We start from the raw sequence: 16,112 nt of genomic DNA on the forward strand, positions 1-16,112 counted from the left end.
CCCAACAAGCCCCCCCGGGTTGCTCGCGAAGAAAAAGAAAGAAAAAAAAAGACCTAAATAAAAAATGACGCCAGGTGCTTTGGGCTCCGTCGAGATGAGAAGCGGCCCGAGGAGTGAGGATGAAAATAGGTTGCGCGGGGGAGGAGAGTTCAGATGAGGGGTGATGATGCCCGCCCGGGATGAGATGGGGGATGCTAAGACAGCCCCTAGCTCCCCCTTGCTAAACTCTCTGAGGCCTAAAGCTCCACAAGCCCCGTGAGCCAGTGAGCCAGTCAACAACCGTGGTCTCAGATGATGACCCTTCTGGTTTTGGAAGCGAATGTCTCCCACTCTGGTGAGAAAACGAGGCACAGAGGGCAAAGACCCAAAGTTCGACACCACCTCAGTCCGGCTGAAGGGTGCAAGAAGTGACGCCAGCTGACGAGTGGCAGGTCCAATCGAAATTACGAAGGCGGGAGAAGGCGGGTTTTGGTGTGATATGTCACGTGGGGCAGGGCAGAGACCAGCACAACCAAAATGACTCAACGACGTACCGAACCTATAAGAAAGCAACCAAGTCGATTCCCCTTTTCTCTCCTCTTTTGTTAGGGAGCGTTGCTTCTGTGCGCCTCAAACACGCCTCTGAAGCCCGGCGTGTTTCAACCACGAAAAAAGCAAAAATGCTGAGGCTTTGATCGGAACACTGCCGGGATCGGGACACGGCAGCCACGAGGCTAAGTCCCACAGCACCATCACCACAAAACCCCTTCCCCGCAATCGGGCAGCGGGCCCTGCCGATTCGGCCCCGCATCAAACACACGGCAAACGGAACAGCCCGCTTCAGCTGGGTCGCGGGGGTTGGGATGGGGATGGGGATGGTGTCGTCGTCGCCGTGGTAGTACGGCGGGCATTGCATCCTAGGCAGCCAAAAAAATGGGGGGAAGAGGGAATAAAACAAGAAGGAAAAAAAAAAATCAAGAGCCATTGAACAATGGACGGGTCGACGTGCAGGTTTCACTGCTTCGCTGCCCGCTGTCCGTGTCCGGTTTCCACTGCGGCGGTTCGGGAGCCTGACCGCGGGTCTCCCCGATGGATGCCGTCTGATGTTGGTCGGATCGACTCCACCTGCTGTTTGTGCCGCCGCGGCAATCCGATCCCGTGTTGGTCCGAATTCAACGCTCGGCTGCGGCCCGGTTGTGGCCCAACACCAACCGGCCAGGTCTTGTCGCCGAACATGAACGGGCCGGGCCATGCAAGGTTGCGAGCCGTCCATCATCCACTCTACCTGAGATTGTCTTTTCACGGCAGGCTCGGTTGGCTCTGCGCGCCAAGGCAAGCTACTCCCAGCAGGTCGACAATGGGTCGCCGACAAAGTATGCGCAGCGGGCGGCCGCGGGAGATCCGCCTCGAATATCTCTTGTCGGAACAACCTGGCCGTCTTAGAGGGTGCCGGTCGACCTCAACGCGTCTTGTTTGGACAAAACCAAGCATTGTGATGTGACGACTTGAGAGAAGTGGCAACTCCACCCTATCAAGATCGAGAACACGGTGAGTTAAAATTGTACGACAAGTCCGCCTGCAAGAGACGTGGGGGGTGCAGCGGTGCAGCGGTGCAGAATACTCTTCACTCCGTCTCGGTCCGATGTGCAATTTACTGAGAATAAACAACCCTGATCGTCTTGCCTTGCCGTCGGACCACGGCATTGTCAACAGACAATCGTGGCCCCCTGGACGCTTGGCAAGCGTTCTCAAGGAACGGAGAGACCATGAAAATACTCAAGCCACAACCCGTTTCTCATGCTCCGTCTTATCCCCAGGCCAAGAGGTTTTCCTGCATCACGTCACCGAGAACCTGCAGGATTAGTCTGTCGTTCAGGATCTGTCGTCGTCTGCAACGAAACTGCGATCTTGGTTCTCCTCGCTCTCCGCTTTAAAGGGAGGGGCGGGCTCAGCCGGGGTGCCATCTGATCTGATTCTGCGCATGGTGGCGCAGAGCTCGATCGAGCTTGACAAGGCCGGAAGCATGTCTCCTTCGCCTTCTGGCGCGGCCTAGTAGCGAATATAAGCCTCGTATAAGCCGTCAATACAGCTGTCAATGCAGGCAGACTCGAAACAGTAATCCGGACGACATCCCGTATAACTACATGCAGACGGGGGCGAGGCAGGCAATAAAGCAACAACAGCAAGCAAAGATTTGCCCACGTGCATCCACTGTATTTCCCCAAGCCCAGGGCAGGATCCGTCTTACCTGCGACTTGCGCTCCCCTCGCCCAGCGCGCCCAGTTCCCCCGCAAATCCACACCCTCGCTCCTGCGTTGCTTACATGCGTCTTCATCAGCTCGACAACCCATGCCGACATGCCCGCCATCTGGAGAAAGTCTCCTGAAGATCTCCACTACCCGATGGGGGGGAGGGTTCCCTCGCAGGCCGACCAGGCCTCTTGTCCGCTATGTGCATACATATACCTGCATACATACATACATACCGACATGCATGCAACTCCGACCCCTGACGAAGGAACAAACCCACCAAGCCCACACAATACGATGCGCAAAGCAGCAACCGGGCCAGCCGGCGCCAGCGGGGGAGTAACCAAGTTAGTTGACTGCGTGAGTGGAATGGTTCGTCCAGCAAGTCGGTCGGTGGTGGTGCATGATGCAACCCCGCCTTCTCTTCGCCAAACGTACCAACCAACAAGCCATCAAAAGTCACGAGGTGAGGTACATAGGTAGATAGGTCGGTTCCTCGGTCAATCAAGGCAAAAAGAGGATGCCAGGATGATTCAATCAGAATAGACCGCCGAAGTGCACCCGCAAAAAAAAAAAAAACAGAATTGGAGAAAGTCTCCGATCAATTCCCCCTCGCAGCGAAACGTCGCCCATTCCGCCTTGCCACATGCGGCGCGCATCCATGCCCCGGGGAAGCTGGGGGCCCAGGGGCCTTGCATGTGGCTGCGGAAGACGGGCCCGGCGAGGATGGGGGGAGGGGAAGGGGTGGGTGTTCCCTCCCGTGCCTCCTCCTCCTCTCCAAGAAGAAAAAAAGAGCGGAAAACTGGGGTATTCCGGGGCTCGTTCTGGGGAATGTGATAACCCCGCAACACCGACACCGTCGCGGTGGGTCCGTGAGGGATCGACATGCCAGCGTCGGGGTGAGGAAGGAAGGAATAGATTAAACATGATAAAAATAGGGGTCAAATGCCGCCGATGGTGGGTGTTATTGTACTGTGTATATGCTTTGGGGATGCTACTGCGTAGATTTTTTGATGAGGAAGATCCGCTGATCCAAAGACTCAACTATCAATCAGGTCAAGTCCAAGAGCCACCAAAGACAACGGAGCGACATGTCCATGTTCCTTCTCCCAGCAACCAGTAAAACGTAATTCATGTGGCTTTCGCCAATCCTGGTACATGTTTCATGCTAAAAACCCGGGGATATATCCACCAAATGAGATAATGCCAGAAGAGAAGTTCACATAGGTAGAATCCAAAACGTAGTTGTCCTCAAAAAGGTATTCCATCCCCCCAAACAACGCCTAACGGTGGTCGGTATATTGCCCCTACCAGTTTTACCCCCTCCAATATCCCGTCCGTGACGCTAAAAAAAACCGAACCCGAGGGCCCAAGAGTGCAAAAAAGGTAAAATAAAAAGAGGATTGTGGCCCCGACCGCCGGTTGATGTCCAGGACGGGGTGCATGAAGAAGAGAAGGCGGGGAGCGGGGATGGGACAGGTTGAAGCGGGACATCGGGCCGCGAGAGCCGTATCCAAGGTCATCCGCAGCCTCGCTCCAACAAAAGGGCAATTTTGACTCGCTCTGAGAAAAGCAGCGTGTAACCCCAGACCAAGCTTGCAGATCTCCCAGCAGCTTGCGCTCTGGCGCCAACCCCATTGTCCAGTCAGGGCTGAATGCCCAGTCCAAGGAACAGGGGAAGCTTCGGCGCAAAGTTTGACGATCCAACTTCCTCGTGCAGTAGCCCGCGCGCCAGCGCCGGCGATCGAGGGGGCATGGTGGATTTTTCTCGCATCCATGGTTGGAATCCCTAGACATTGTCGGAGGGTGGCAACCGGCTCCTCGGGGAGCCATCAGCGGTGCCAACATCAAAACTCGTTTCCATTGGTAACGGAGCCGGGTGTTTGTGTAAAAAGGTGTTTGATGCAGGTCGACTCTCCTGGCGTGCTGGGCATGCGCGCCAGACGTGCAGCGGCTCCATGCATTGGCAATAGGCGAGATCGGGTCGTGGGGTTTTGTGTGATGCGGGAAACCACTATGTTTCCCAGAGGGCCGGAAGCGTGGTCGAGGACGAGCTAGGCGAGATGCAAGCTCGGGGCAAATGTCCGGGGTGCCCTGTAGAAAAAAAACGGATCAACCGCTCAAGAAGGTCCGGCGCCGGACTTCGGCCTCCTTGATTATCTCGGCGGACAGGCTAAGACTGGGAGAGAGGACGGCGAAGCGTTCGATCTCCATGACCACATCGTTGATGATCTGGTCGATAGCCTCGCGGTGGGGAACGAGGCTCCAGAGGATGGATGACAGCGACGGTGACATTGTGGCGCCCATGACGAGCAAGGTTTGCGACACGATGGAGAGCGCACCTTGCCAAAGGTACGGCATGTGTCCGGCGTGACTGCGGCCAATTGGTTAGATTGGAGGGATCATCGGCCAATGGGAGGGATGGGAAAAGAACTTACTGCGCGGCAATGTGCTCCAATTGCCGGACGGAGGCTTCTAGGCACTTGGTGCAACTGTCCCGCACCGCGGGGTCTAATATGGCCTGCTCGTTGTCCAGAACGGCGAGGATGTAGGGCCGGTAGATGATGGTCCGGCAGGCAAAGAATCGTAGCCTCAACACCGTCTGTACCGGATCGGCGAGCATGGTGCGCGTAAAGGGAAACTGGAGTGGCACGGGCAGGCTCTCGTACCACTGCGTCAGTTGGAAGTCGAGTTCGGCGACGACCGGCTCGAGACTTGTCGTCGACGCCATCGAATCCTTGGAATAAATAAGTTGGCTGACTCGGTTCAAGAGCCGCCGCAGCGCGATCTCGGCCAGGAAGTACCACAGCTCGTCCCGCCCGACCGCCTCCTGCTCGTCTCCCTCGAAGCCGCAAGGCAAGCCGACGTTCTCCTCGAACGCGACGACGCCCGAGTGGGGCAGATCCAGCTCGGCCAACAAGTCGCTCTCGAAAAGGAGCGAATTCCAGTAGATTCTCTCGATAAGCTCTCTCTGGTCGGCGGGGACTCGATTTGGCGTCATGAGCAGGAGCTGCAGTTTCGTGCTCGTGGTGCAGAGCAGATTCCATGCCTCGAGTGGCCTCACCAGGTAGAAGAGGTAGGCGGCGGCCAGCAAGTGACATTGCGCGGCAAGAACACTGTTGGAGGTCATCATACCGGGGAGCAATGACCAGGCAGCCGTGAAATACTGCAAGCCGGGCGGGTCCTCGTGCGGAACGATCCTCGATATGCTCCCGCGCAGACTCGCTTGGCCGAGTGACAAGACGAGGAGGACGATGCAACTCTCTGGCCCTTCTCGGAAACCGTTCGATAGCGCGATCCGGTAGTGGCTCCGCCATGTATATGGGTTAACGCAGGCGTACCAGATGTTGACGCGATCAAAGTAGGCCTCGATGTAAGCATTGGTATTTGACAAATCCACGCAAGGCGTCTTAGCGAGCGAATGCAGCGGTTCGCGGGCCATCTCGAGCTGAAGTAGGATTTGGGGGTCGTATGGCCGCGAGACCAAGTCTCTGATGAGCGGCCATTGTAGCAGGTGCAGGGCGGCATTCGTGTGCACCTTTGGCATGGTTGATATGTTGGTGGAGTTCGCGGACCAGGTGCCCAGGCCACCACTGGGGATGATGGAGACGAACTCGTTGTTCGCGTTTCGCATCATGAGATTGTCCCCGCTTAAAGCAGTGCCGTTGCTCATATTTGGCGAGTCGTGAGATAAGCTTATGCCATTGCCGTGGCCCACCATATTCATCTGGAGAAGGTTCTCGATCCGGTTGAGGCGTTCTAGGATGAGCTTGTCGCCGGCGTCCAGCTTGATGCCGGGTTCTCGGTAGATACATTCCGCGCCGAGCTCCGTGCAGAGCTTGCACTTTGGTTTCGTGCCGTCACATCGCGACTTTCTCGAGCGGCACACTTCGCACTACCGACAAGTTAGCACAGGGATGCGGCTCCATTGCGATTGCGCACATACGGCAATGGTCGCTCTCCTCCTCGGATAATCTACTGCTGCATCTGTGTTTCTCCTCTTCAGCGGGTTGATGCTCTCTTCGCTTGTGGACTTTGGGATGCCATTCGGGACTCCGTCTGGCCTGTTGTCTGACGACTGTGATAAATTCCGGGCTTTTTGGGCCGAGCCAAGTATGCCCTCCCGACTGAAGTTAGAAGAAGCCCGCGCCGCCTTGAGCGAGTTTGGCGACTTGAGCAGGCCGGCGCCATTGGTACCAGCGGCGAGCTGGGGCGACGGGATGTCGACGGTGAAATCCCGATTCGGCAGCGGATACTGCTGTCTAACCACGGTGGCGCTGGCAGCGGTCGTCATGGTGGCTGTGACCGAATGCGGTGAGTCGCCGTTGGAGGACGGCGACATGCTGAATTGGCTGGGTTGCGACACCGTGACGGACTTCCAAATACCCGAGCTACCCACGACTGGGGAGGCGGGTGCTTGCTGCTGATTTCCTTCCAATCGACGACCGGTCAACGACAGCGGCTGTTCCAACATCGAGTTGACGGTTTATTATTCAAACGCCGCAAACTCCAAAATCACTAAAACCCGTGCTTCGTAGTCGAACTCGCATTATCGTGCCGCTGCCAACAAGAACCGGAGGGCAAGTGCCGGGTGATTGGTTTGGCGTGGTGGTTTTATTTGGTGGGCCAGCTCCGGGGCGGACGGCGTGGTTGGGGCAAGTACTGTGTTAGGTAGGTGGTAGGTGGGAAGCGTTCTCCGGGATCTTGGGAACGGAAGGTCGGGTTGGAGGATTCATATGTATCTCATCCCGCACACGGGGTCAGCCTTTGCCGAGACGAACTGGGGACTCCAATCAAGGGGGGGGGGGTGTAGGTCGGTCACTTTTCGTCTTGAGCATGTCCTTGTGCAGTACCGCTTGTTCCCCGGAGGCACCTTTAATCACAGCCAGACATGGGCCTGCGCGTGTCAAGTTGTGGCGTTTGTACTGTGCTAACGCAAACGGCTGGCTTTTGCGGGGAGAAGCTGCTTGGTCCTGTTACGGGCGCCGAAGGCCAGCCATAACGGAGGCGGGACGGCGAGGGACCGGGGTGGCATGCGCTAGTGCCAACCGGGGGAGATCCATTTGTGGTGGACAAGGGTAGGCTGGGGATGAGGGGGACGAGCGCTGCTCTGAGGTTGCTGTGGAGTCGCAGTCGAGGACCCCTGTGCAGGGTTGCATGGACTCTTCGAAAGAAGGCGCGTTGTGGGGTGCGTTAAATGTCGCTTTTTTTTTCTCTGCATCTTGGGGTCGCCCTGTCGAGCCTGTTGAGCCTGTTGAGCCCGTCGAGCCTGTTCCGGAAGTGCCCAAGCTGAGCGACTAACGGTTAGCGTGCGAAAGCGGACGTGGTCCTCTCAGCGAGCGATGCCGGACCGAGGGACCTTGGGACCTTGCACGCTCGCTTTCGGGGGTTCTGGGGTTCTGGGGTTCTGGGAGGCTGCATGAAGCGATCCATGGGTTGTCGTGTCATCGCTGGCAAATGGGCAACGATGAGCCACGGCATTCACACACACCGTCGACCAGCACGACCTGGGATGAGGGTGGGTCGTCGGGTCCGGGTGTGGAGGAGACGGAAGCAAATGAAGGAGGGTTTGCCAACCAGAGAAACGCGGGGGTGGGGTTTCTGATTCTAACCGTTCACTGGGCCGCCTTTCTCTGGGCGACCCTCGACCTCCGCACCTTCCCCTTGGCTTTGGAATCTTGTCTTCCATCCAGTTTCGAGGGTTTCCACACTTCACGATCAGGTTTCCCAACGCATGCTCTAACATGTCGGACACGTCCTGGACATGTAACACCGACATGGGCTCTGAGAAGGCGCGCGGATTGGTGCGCAACAGAGATGGGCAGTGACGGACATGGAACTGCTGAGAGAGAGAGAGAGTCTGAGACAGGACACAGAGGACACAGGAGAGACAAGCACACAAGCTCCAGGTCTTTCTCTGTCGCCGTTGCTCCCAGATTCGGCACCGGCAATCCATGCAAGGGCCCGCGCAATCCCCTCGAAGCTCAGCTCGGCAACCGCCGATCATCTCGCCCAGCAACGGTTCGTGGTGATGAAGTGCACGGTCAATCAAGGCCAAAACCTCGCCGCCGGGCAAAGGGAGTACGAACATTGGCTGGGTAGTTGGATGGTGTGGGCGAGTATGCAACCACCTACACTACTGTGTACTTGACTAGATACACTCGGGTTAAGCCTGCTCTCAACGCTCCCTCTCCCGTTCGTGCAGCTCTTCTCTTTGGCGAGCACTAGTCTGGTGAGACACACACCCTGCCTTGTGGCCCGGTTTCTTGACTTCACCTCATCGACTAGGACTGGTTTGGCTGGTTTGGCTGGTTCGCCAAATGGTCCACCCCTCCCACGAACTTGTGACTCCAGAAACAGAAACCCAAACCAGTCGATGCCTGTAATGGGACGAATGGCTGGCGACTAGCGACGAGACGAGAAGTGAGAAATTCAGCTGCGGTCGAGCCGCTGACACAGCAAGCCACAGCCATCAACCCTGCACCTTCCATCTTTTTGCATTCGCCTACACAGTAATTATTTCTTTTCTGGAGCCCGCATTGTCTCGCCTCCCCACAAACCATATTTACTTGGTAAAACCATGTGCTCAATTCACACAACAACCACAACCCAGGCTTAACCAGGCAATCTTATAACTAATCAGCAACGCACCTTGAATTTCTCTTGGGCTCCAAACACAACCGCCCTCTCCAAAGCATTGCCAAACTCGGTGGCCCTTGATTTAGCATAAATCCGGCAGCTGCGAGCATCGCTCCTCACAATCTCTTGGCTGTCGAACCACGTCAGCCCACGCTCGGGCTCTCCGCGGTATTCGACCAAAAAGGGTTTCGTCGTGGATGAGGAGAAGGCTTCGAGAAGCTCCCTCCACCCCACATCGGGCGAGCTCTTGGTCCCAAGGCGGTTCAAGATCATCGCGCCAGCAACAAGCGCGCAGACGGTCTGCACCACTGCACCCACCTGGGATGAAGGCGGTCTCGCCTTGGGCCGTGTCTACAAGCATTCCCATGCCGAGCCCATCCAACCAGACGGGATACGAATACAAACTAGCCAGTTAATCAACTCTGCCGTGCCGCCTGCCTCTGCCGTCTCGTTGTCCACATTTCCAAAAGAAGGAGTCATGTGAATGTGAAGATGGATGGATGCTCAGATGCTCACCAGCCTCCCAGCCTCCAGCTTCGCAAGCCGCAAAGGACTGCCTCGCGGCAAGGGAGTCGCTGCGACGAGTCCCGTGAGCACCACCACGATCCACTCCGGGATCGCCACCACACGCCAGCTGCGAGCTGCCTGCTGGCCTGCGGGCGGCGTGTGCGTGTCGAGTGAGCAAGGAGGCAAGCCGTGTGTCCTCTTTCAGGTAAGTAACCGAGAGGATTCCGAGATTGGGGGTCCAACAGGGCAGCAGGGCGACCACGATGATGACGATGGCATGGATGGCAGGATCTTCTGCCGTCGCCCAGACTCAGGCCAAGCTCACTGGCTCGCCAGGGGTCCTCCAGCAACACACACATCGCCATCCGAAATCACAATCTCGGGCGCACAGACATGCTGTGAGAGAGACTCCAGAGGACTCCTTGCTGTTCCTGTCCAGGATCCACCTGCAACTCCACTCCGCTCACCTCGGGTCGGTGCCATGACCCGACCGTCTGCTCCAGGTCGCGACCGTGGGGCTGTGTGGCTTGCAAAAACGTTGACGGATGGTGCGGTCCGTTATTGGTGTGGCTGGTCTCATGCTGGCCTCTTCCAGTCCCCCCCCTGTACTCCGCACATGCATGCGTCGCGCAGCCGAGCGCGTTAGTCGTTAGTGGCTTGGTACAGAACAGTTCTCTGACTGGGCACCAAAGGAGGCTTCGGTCCGAATACTTGCGATTAAACCCTTGTACTTCACCACCATCTCAACAGCGGACCGAAGACTATGGGGAAGCAAAAGACGAATATCGGGTTACAGATCTGTACATACAAGTCCCAAAGTAACCTCGACAGAAATACCGGCTTCCGACCAGGCATGCCGAATCAAGAAGTCCGGGGATGGCCAGCCAAATGCCTTGATTACTGCGGAAGAAGAGGAACATCCTGGACAATGTCTGCACGCACAGTATACACTAGTGATGGGAAATCCAAAGCTCATCACCCTCACCGAAGGTATCCCGGCCTCCGTTAACTATCCCGTCCTCCGTAATCACAATCTGTACGCGGCTCGCCACAACGCGGAGAGGGGCCAGCGGGCTGCTCGACAACACGTCCACAGTCACTGACAGTAGTATACGAAGTACTTTACTGCCTTTCGGCAACCCGACCTCCTGGGATTTCGGCGCCTGGCCGTGTCCCGCGCCGTCCCCTGGATAGCCGAGCGGTCATGGGACTCTTCAATCCACCACGATATATTAATTAATCGACACCCGCCACCATTGTCACCGAAGTGGCTCGCCATCTAGACCTCGTACGCCCAGGCTGCGGCGATACGGGAATCGATATTGCAGACCCCTGTGTCCAACAGCAAAAGACGTTATTGTTAGCAGCTGCGGTCCCTTCCCGTGCGGCTCCTCGATGGCCCTGCGCGGCACCCCACGGCTCAGGACCCCCCCACCTGGTCCTTGGCCCCGTCAACCACCGAGTTCTCGTCCGCATAGGAAAGCTACGGCCTCCTAATCGCCGTGGACTAGGCCTCATGTCACACATGGACGGCTGAGGAGGGCCAGTTCAGGCGCAGTAACCCTCGTGATCCATCAACCGCCCGCGATGATATCCCCGCGACGATGTCCTTGGTTTCATCTCCGTGGTTCTTGCTGGGTAGCATCCGAGGGCGGTTGTTCCATACACGCCAAGCCGCGGGGGATGTGCGATGCCTCTGCCGGAAACCCGACCATTGCCGACGGCCGTGGCTTTCTGACAAACCCGCGAGATGTCAATGGCAGAGAGCATCTCGCCTTCAGACAATCCCACAGACAACCAACCACCTAATAAACAAGTGATTATACTACGGACACAGCTGACAGGTTTCTCATTTGGCCCGGCCCGAGCATCGGTTCGGGTTACCCCTCCCATGCGCTGCAGATCGAGCATGTCAACCACATTCTTCTAGAACCAATATATTAGTGATCTATCTCGCGAGAGTGGCCGACAGCTCCAAGACGCCATTGACGCCCCAGGATCCCCGCACCAAGTCCCTTGTCGGTCACAAGTCTCGACCTGGTCGTGCTGGGGCTGTCTTCCAGGATCCTTCCCGTGTCTGCCTCGCCGCGTCTACACAGCTGTCGCCTCCCGAACGATGCGATAGCGAGCCAAGCGGTCCGTGAGGCGCCCAGGTGGTCTCGCGAAGCGTGCATATACAGATGCGGTTGGCAATAGCCCGTTTTAGGGTCTCGTCCAGCGCCGTTTTCGTCCCTGATGCAGGCGTTGTCGCGGAGTTTTCTGCACGAAAAACCTCTTTGCAGGCCCCCGTCCTCGCCGTGAAGCGCCTACGAGGTCCACCGACCCCTCTCATCTCCAATACTAGCGGGCCCTTTTTTGCCCCCGCGTCTCGCTACGAGTGCCAATTTCATAACCCTTGGAACAGATGCATCTTGTCGTCAGAGGCGGTCTCTGTCATCCACAAGTCAGCAGATGAGCGGCAGCATGTGTTCTGGATCGAGGATGCCGGGCCCTTCAATGCTTGGTCCAACTCTGCCTTGTCACGTCACCAGCCAAAAAATGTGGTGTTGCCATCCTGGGACCGATGTGTCCAAATCGGGGCTGCCGTTACACTAAAGGCTTGTGACATGCGGCTAGTCTGGAACCTTGTTGGTTTCTCCTTTCTCTTACCTTAGCGCGCACAAGACTCTCGCGCGCGCCCGGTGTTCTCGGCAGACTTGTCGCGAGGCGACTGAGACTGCCCCCCACCCGAAAGACAAAGCCGAACCACCAGCAACAGCAATCGAGACAGCTACCGCCGCTGAAGCGCCAGCCCAGCACGCCACCGTAAGGCACTGCGTGGATGCTGTCTCACTCAGTCTCACTCATATATGTAGAGACAACAAGTGTCAGTCACAAACACAAGCGAGCATCACACAGAGTCCCGGCGTCTGACCAGCTCCGTACCTCCGAACACCTGCCGCTAACACCGAACAGTCCCGGGCCGTCAGCACCGGATCGGAATGCTGCCGATCTTCCCCCCCTCACACTCCCCTCTCCCCGGTCAGGCTAACGTTAGTGTGGTGGGTCAACAACAAGAGACCGGAGCATCCCGCGGCTTCCATCTGATCTCTTGAACTCAAAATTCCTCCCCAAAAGCCACTCCATAACGCTATTCGACAAAGTGCCCACACTGTATTGACCCCCTCCTCCCCACCCCCCCAAATCCACCCCGACCCGGCGCCACACCGCGAGGCGATGGTGATACATCCGTAGTATGGGGACTAACTCGAGATCCCCCGGATCTGGATCCGTGCGTTCAGGGAGGGCCCAGACGAAGGCGGACGCGAACGGACAAACCAAGATGAAAAAATTATTCCGTCCTCTCTTCCAGACTCCAGACCCTGCACCGCATCTCCCAGTCCCCTGACAAACATGACAGCACCAAACCCCCATGGCATGACAGACATGGCATGGGCGTTTTGTTGGCCTTGTTCACTCACCATGAGCTGTCCGTGTCCGTGTCCCCTCCCCTCGCTCACGCAAAGCACAGCACAGACACCGAGAGAGAGATCCTCCCCCACTTCCCTTTCCCTCCCGCCCGCCGCCCAGACCCACGCCCACGGTTGCCGGCCGTTCGGTTCGCCAGCACTGCCGGACCAACATCCCCCAAAACGGAATTCACAAGCCGAAAGGGAGGGGGAAGGGCGGTGGGCCCGGATGATAGGATGGGATGTGATGGGACGAGGGAACGAGATGCAAGATGGGGAGGGAGATGGGAGATGAAAGGGGGGCGGGCAGAGTGCGGGATCGATCGATTTTGCGCGCGTGCGCTTTTTGGCTTGGCAAGATGCGATGCGATGCGATGCGATACGATCGACCGCGTCGCTCCCGGTTTCACATCTTCCCTCTCCCCCGAGATGCATGTGATGGATGGGAGGGCAATACCGGATTAGGTACGAGCCGGTGGCGGCGGGGGGGGGGGGGGGGGGGAGGGGAGGTTGTTACTTTACTTGTTGGAGAAGGTGAGGTTTTCGCGGGGTTGGTGTTGGTGTTGGTGGACTGGTCTTGCGTGGTTGCTTGCTTGGTCAGGTCACTCTTCACAAGGCACTAGGAGGCATATTCATGGTGTTGATAGTATGTACAATATGTCTCTTTTTGAATATTTACTTGTTTTGGTGTTTTTGCCTTTCTCAAGGCTCACTCCTCGCAAAACCAACGAAGCTGTAGGATGAACCAACTTTTAGTGGGTTTGGATTTCTCTAAAACAAAACAACAACTAAAGCCAAAGAGAATGCAAATCTAAGCCCCCCTTCTTTGAAAAGGTAAAATCCCGCTCTACTGCTTGAACGAGACAAAGTTGGGCATGCCGGCGACATCAGTCTCGGCGACGACCTTGCCGATCTTGCCAGTGGTGACGTCGCGCTCGAAGACGACGACGCGGCCGTCGGACTGCAGGGCCGAGGCGACGCGGCTGCCGTCGCTGTTGAAGGAGAAGTGGCGGGGGTTGATGCCGCCGGCGGGGGCGGTCTGCACGTGGGTGAGCTTGCCCTCGGCGCCGATGGAGAAGGTGATGAGCGGGTCCGAGGCGACCTCGGTGCCGTTGGCGACGGTGTACGAGAGCGCCCTCTCGAAACGGGACGAGAGGGTCAGGAAGTTGCTGTTGGGCTGTGGGGTTGTTACGTTAGCAGGTGCGATTGGGTTAACTTGGGCGCTTCGAGTGATTCACTTACAGCAAGGAAGATCTCGGCGGCAGCGGTTTCCTCCGGGAGCGCGTCGGTGGCGCCGTGGGTGGTAGCGTTGTACAGCTGGGTGAAGGTGAGGGACTTGTCGTCGTTGTAGGCGACGGAGAAGCCCTGGAGGAGGTTGGAGAGCTCGCAGATGACGTAGAAGTAGGTGTTGTCGCCGGACTTGTAGAAGGCGCCGTGGCGCGGACCGGTGCCACGCGCAAACTCGTAGCTCGTCTGTAAAGTCAGTTAGTATCTTGGGATCCAAAACGGCCATTGACAAGTACGTGGCACGGGGTTTTACATACCTTCTCGGTGTACTGCAGAGTCGCCTTATCCACACTGAGGACACGAATAAGATCGGCACCGAGATCAGGGAAGACGAGGAAGTCTCCGGTGGGATCCAAGATGGCCTCGTGCGGCCGGGACTGCTCCTGCGGCGGGGCAGCGCCGTCGTCACGGCCGGGGAAGACCTTGGACACGAGGGTCTTGATCGCCGCGGGGTCGGAAATGTCGAAGGTGTCGATACCGCCACCAGCACTAAATTCACGTGTTAGCCGCTTCTGCTCTCTGGACTCCGGACGTTGTATGGTTGGCCCACTGGCGGAACGGGTGCCGGACCATACAAGGGGGTTTCAGGGGGTTCGGGGGGAAAACTCACTAATCAGCAACAGCCAATCCGCGGCCCTCGTCGCCGTAGACGATGGTGCTCACGGGGCCCCCGACTGTCTTCCCGCTGCTGAGCACGGTGAATTTGGAATTGGCGCCGATTTGCAGGGCCGCAAGATCGCCGTTTTCGCCGCCCCAGGCCTCGTTGACGCAGTAGAGAACGTCGTCGACTTGGGTCAGCCACGAGGGGTAAGGACCGCAGGTATCAGACGTGGCGACGGATGAGAGCTCCGAGCCTTCCAGCTTGAGGGTCAAGAGCTCGCCGGCACCCTCACCGATGGGGTAGGTCGTGACCCAGAGGGTGTCGGATGTGCTTCCGCCGCCGCAGACCGGGGCGGCGGTAGCGAGCTGAAAGCCGGCCCCGAGGGCAACGGCAACACCGTGAGAAGTCCGCATGGCGTCTTTTAGAAAGGTTTAGTTTGGCGCTAGTCGGTGCGGCGCTTTCGGGACCAAGAGATCGGTCGATGTGGGTATTTTTTGCTGTCTGTGTGTTGCAGCTCGCGTTGGTGGTCAAGCTCTGTTATTTTACTTTTCTATGTTCTTGTCGAAAGAATGTCCGGGGCTATAGGTAGGCTTCTGGGTTTTCGGGATGTTCTCAGATGCGGCGGACAACACCCTTCTAATAAGCGCCTGAAGGAGTGTCGATCGTGCCACATGGCCCTGTGAGAGGTTGACAAACGGCACAATGGGCGCTTGTCCCGGCCCGCACAGCTCAAAGGTGCCCCCCCCTGGACAGGGGGGCATCGCATTGTTCATTGCGCCAAATGAAAGCCAGTTATTACAGCCGGTTCCAACCCGCATTGTTGCCATTGTCCCGGGCCCCCGCGTTGGTGGATTGTTCGGTGGCCAACGGTTGATGGAAAATCAACATCGGAGAGGCTACCCCTTGCAACAGTCATCAATTAGGGAACGGGAGCACCTGTGCCTGGTTCCGCATGGATGAGATCGGACGGAGGCTGCACGCGGCGCAGCTTTCCATTGGGGAACGGGTGGAGGTCTTGGAGACCACCGACAGCCAGTGGGAATCGTCCATCGCCGTTAGGCTGCTGGGGCCTTAATCTATCCGGCCCGGTCGAGGCGGGATCTAACCCGTTGGGGTCCTGGCGGCCTCGAAGCGATGAATCCTTAAGAGAGCGAGGAAGCAGTGGGGAGGGTTGATTTACGACGAAACGCCGTCGGAGCAGGAACCGGGTTGGGGGAATTGACTGGACGAGGCCCGCCAGAAGGCGCATGCGAGGAGGCTAGGTGGCTAGGTCAGTTGGAAGGCGCATGCTGCACTGCATTGCATGCACAATTGGGCTATGGGCGATGCGCTGTGGGCGATGTGCTAACTATGGGCGATGAGCTCTGGGCTATGGGCCATGGGCTCTGAGCTGTCCGCAGG

General features: G+C 57.6%; 7 protein-coding genes across 7 annotated transcripts; 2 read left to right on the forward strand and 5 right to left on the reverse strand.

The window, feature by feature from the left end:
• Window positions 1–107: 107 nt before the first annotated feature.
• On the reverse strand, window positions 108–1,500 carry F5144DRAFT_234344 (uncharacterized protein). Its single transcript, XM_066783276.1, has one exon. The coding sequence runs from the start codon at window positions 1,253–1,255 to the stop codon at window positions 539–541; it is 717 nt and encodes a 238-aa protein (XP_066643010.1). The 5' UTR covers window positions 1,256–1,500; the 3' UTR covers window positions 108–538.
• Window positions 1,501–2,792: 1,292 nt separating this feature from the next.
• On the forward strand, window positions 2,793–3,415 carry F5144DRAFT_234341 (uncharacterized protein). Its single transcript, XM_066783275.1, has one exon. It carries the CDS (start codon window positions 2,875–2,877, stop codon window positions 3,349–3,351), a length of 477 nt encoding a protein of 158 aa, XP_066643011.1. The 5' UTR covers window positions 2,793–2,874; the 3' UTR covers window positions 3,352–3,415.
• Window positions 3,416–4,340: 925 nt separating this feature from the next.
• Window positions 4,341–6,570, reverse strand: F5144DRAFT_490097 (uncharacterized protein; the record flags this gene model as incomplete). Its single annotated transcript, XM_066785774.1, has 3 exons — window positions 4,341–4,602; window positions 4,667–6,123; window positions 6,175–6,570. The coding sequence occupies 3 exons, from the start codon at window positions 6,568–6,570 to the stop codon at window positions 4,341–4,343; spliced, it is 2,115 nt and encodes a 704-aa protein (XP_066643012.1).
• Window positions 6,571–7,361: 791 nt separating this feature from the next.
• F5144DRAFT_234371 (uncharacterized protein) lies at window positions 7,362–8,416 on the reverse strand. The gene has a single exon (XM_066783277.1). It carries the CDS (start codon window positions 8,317–8,319, stop codon window positions 7,561–7,563), a length of 759 nt encoding a protein of 252 aa, XP_066643013.1. The 5' UTR covers window positions 8,320–8,416; the 3' UTR covers window positions 7,362–7,560.
• A 661-nt stretch (window positions 8,417–9,077) lies between these two features.
• F5144DRAFT_234334 (uncharacterized protein) lies at window positions 9,078–10,092 on the forward strand. Its single transcript, XM_066783274.1, has one exon. The coding sequence runs from the start codon at window positions 9,364–9,366 to the stop codon at window positions 10,018–10,020; it is 657 nt and encodes a 218-aa protein (XP_066643014.1). The 5' UTR covers window positions 9,078–9,363; the 3' UTR covers window positions 10,021–10,092.
• A 2,260-nt stretch (window positions 10,093–12,352) lies between these two features.
• On the reverse strand, window positions 12,353–13,318 carry F5144DRAFT_234506 (uncharacterized protein). The gene has a single exon (XM_066783278.1). The coding sequence runs from the start codon at window positions 13,256–13,258 to the stop codon at window positions 12,617–12,619; it is 642 nt and encodes a 213-aa protein (XP_066643015.1). The 5' UTR covers window positions 13,259–13,318; the 3' UTR covers window positions 12,353–12,616.
• A 300-nt stretch (window positions 13,319–13,618) lies between these two features.
• F5144DRAFT_234550 (Lactonase, 7-bladed beta-propeller-domain-containing protein) lies at window positions 13,619–15,377 on the reverse strand. The gene is made up of 4 exons (XM_066783279.1): window positions 14,721–15,377; window positions 14,368–14,599; window positions 14,066–14,296; window positions 13,619–14,000 (listed from the first exon to the last, which is right to left on the reverse strand). The coding sequence occupies exons 1-4, from the start codon at window positions 15,122–15,124 to the stop codon at window positions 13,671–13,673; spliced, it is 1,197 nt and encodes a 398-aa protein (XP_066643016.1). The 5' UTR covers window positions 15,125–15,377; the 3' UTR covers window positions 13,619–13,670.
• Window positions 15,378–16,112: the final 735 nt, after the last annotated feature.

Source organism: Chaetomium tenue (genome assembly GCF_020726465.1).
Source record: "Chaetomium tenue strain MPI-SDFR-AT-0079 chromosome Unknown F5144scaffold_4, whole genome shotgun sequence".
NCBI lineage: Eukaryota > Fungi > Ascomycota > Sordariomycetes > Sordariales > Chaetomiaceae > Chaetomium > Chaetomium tenue.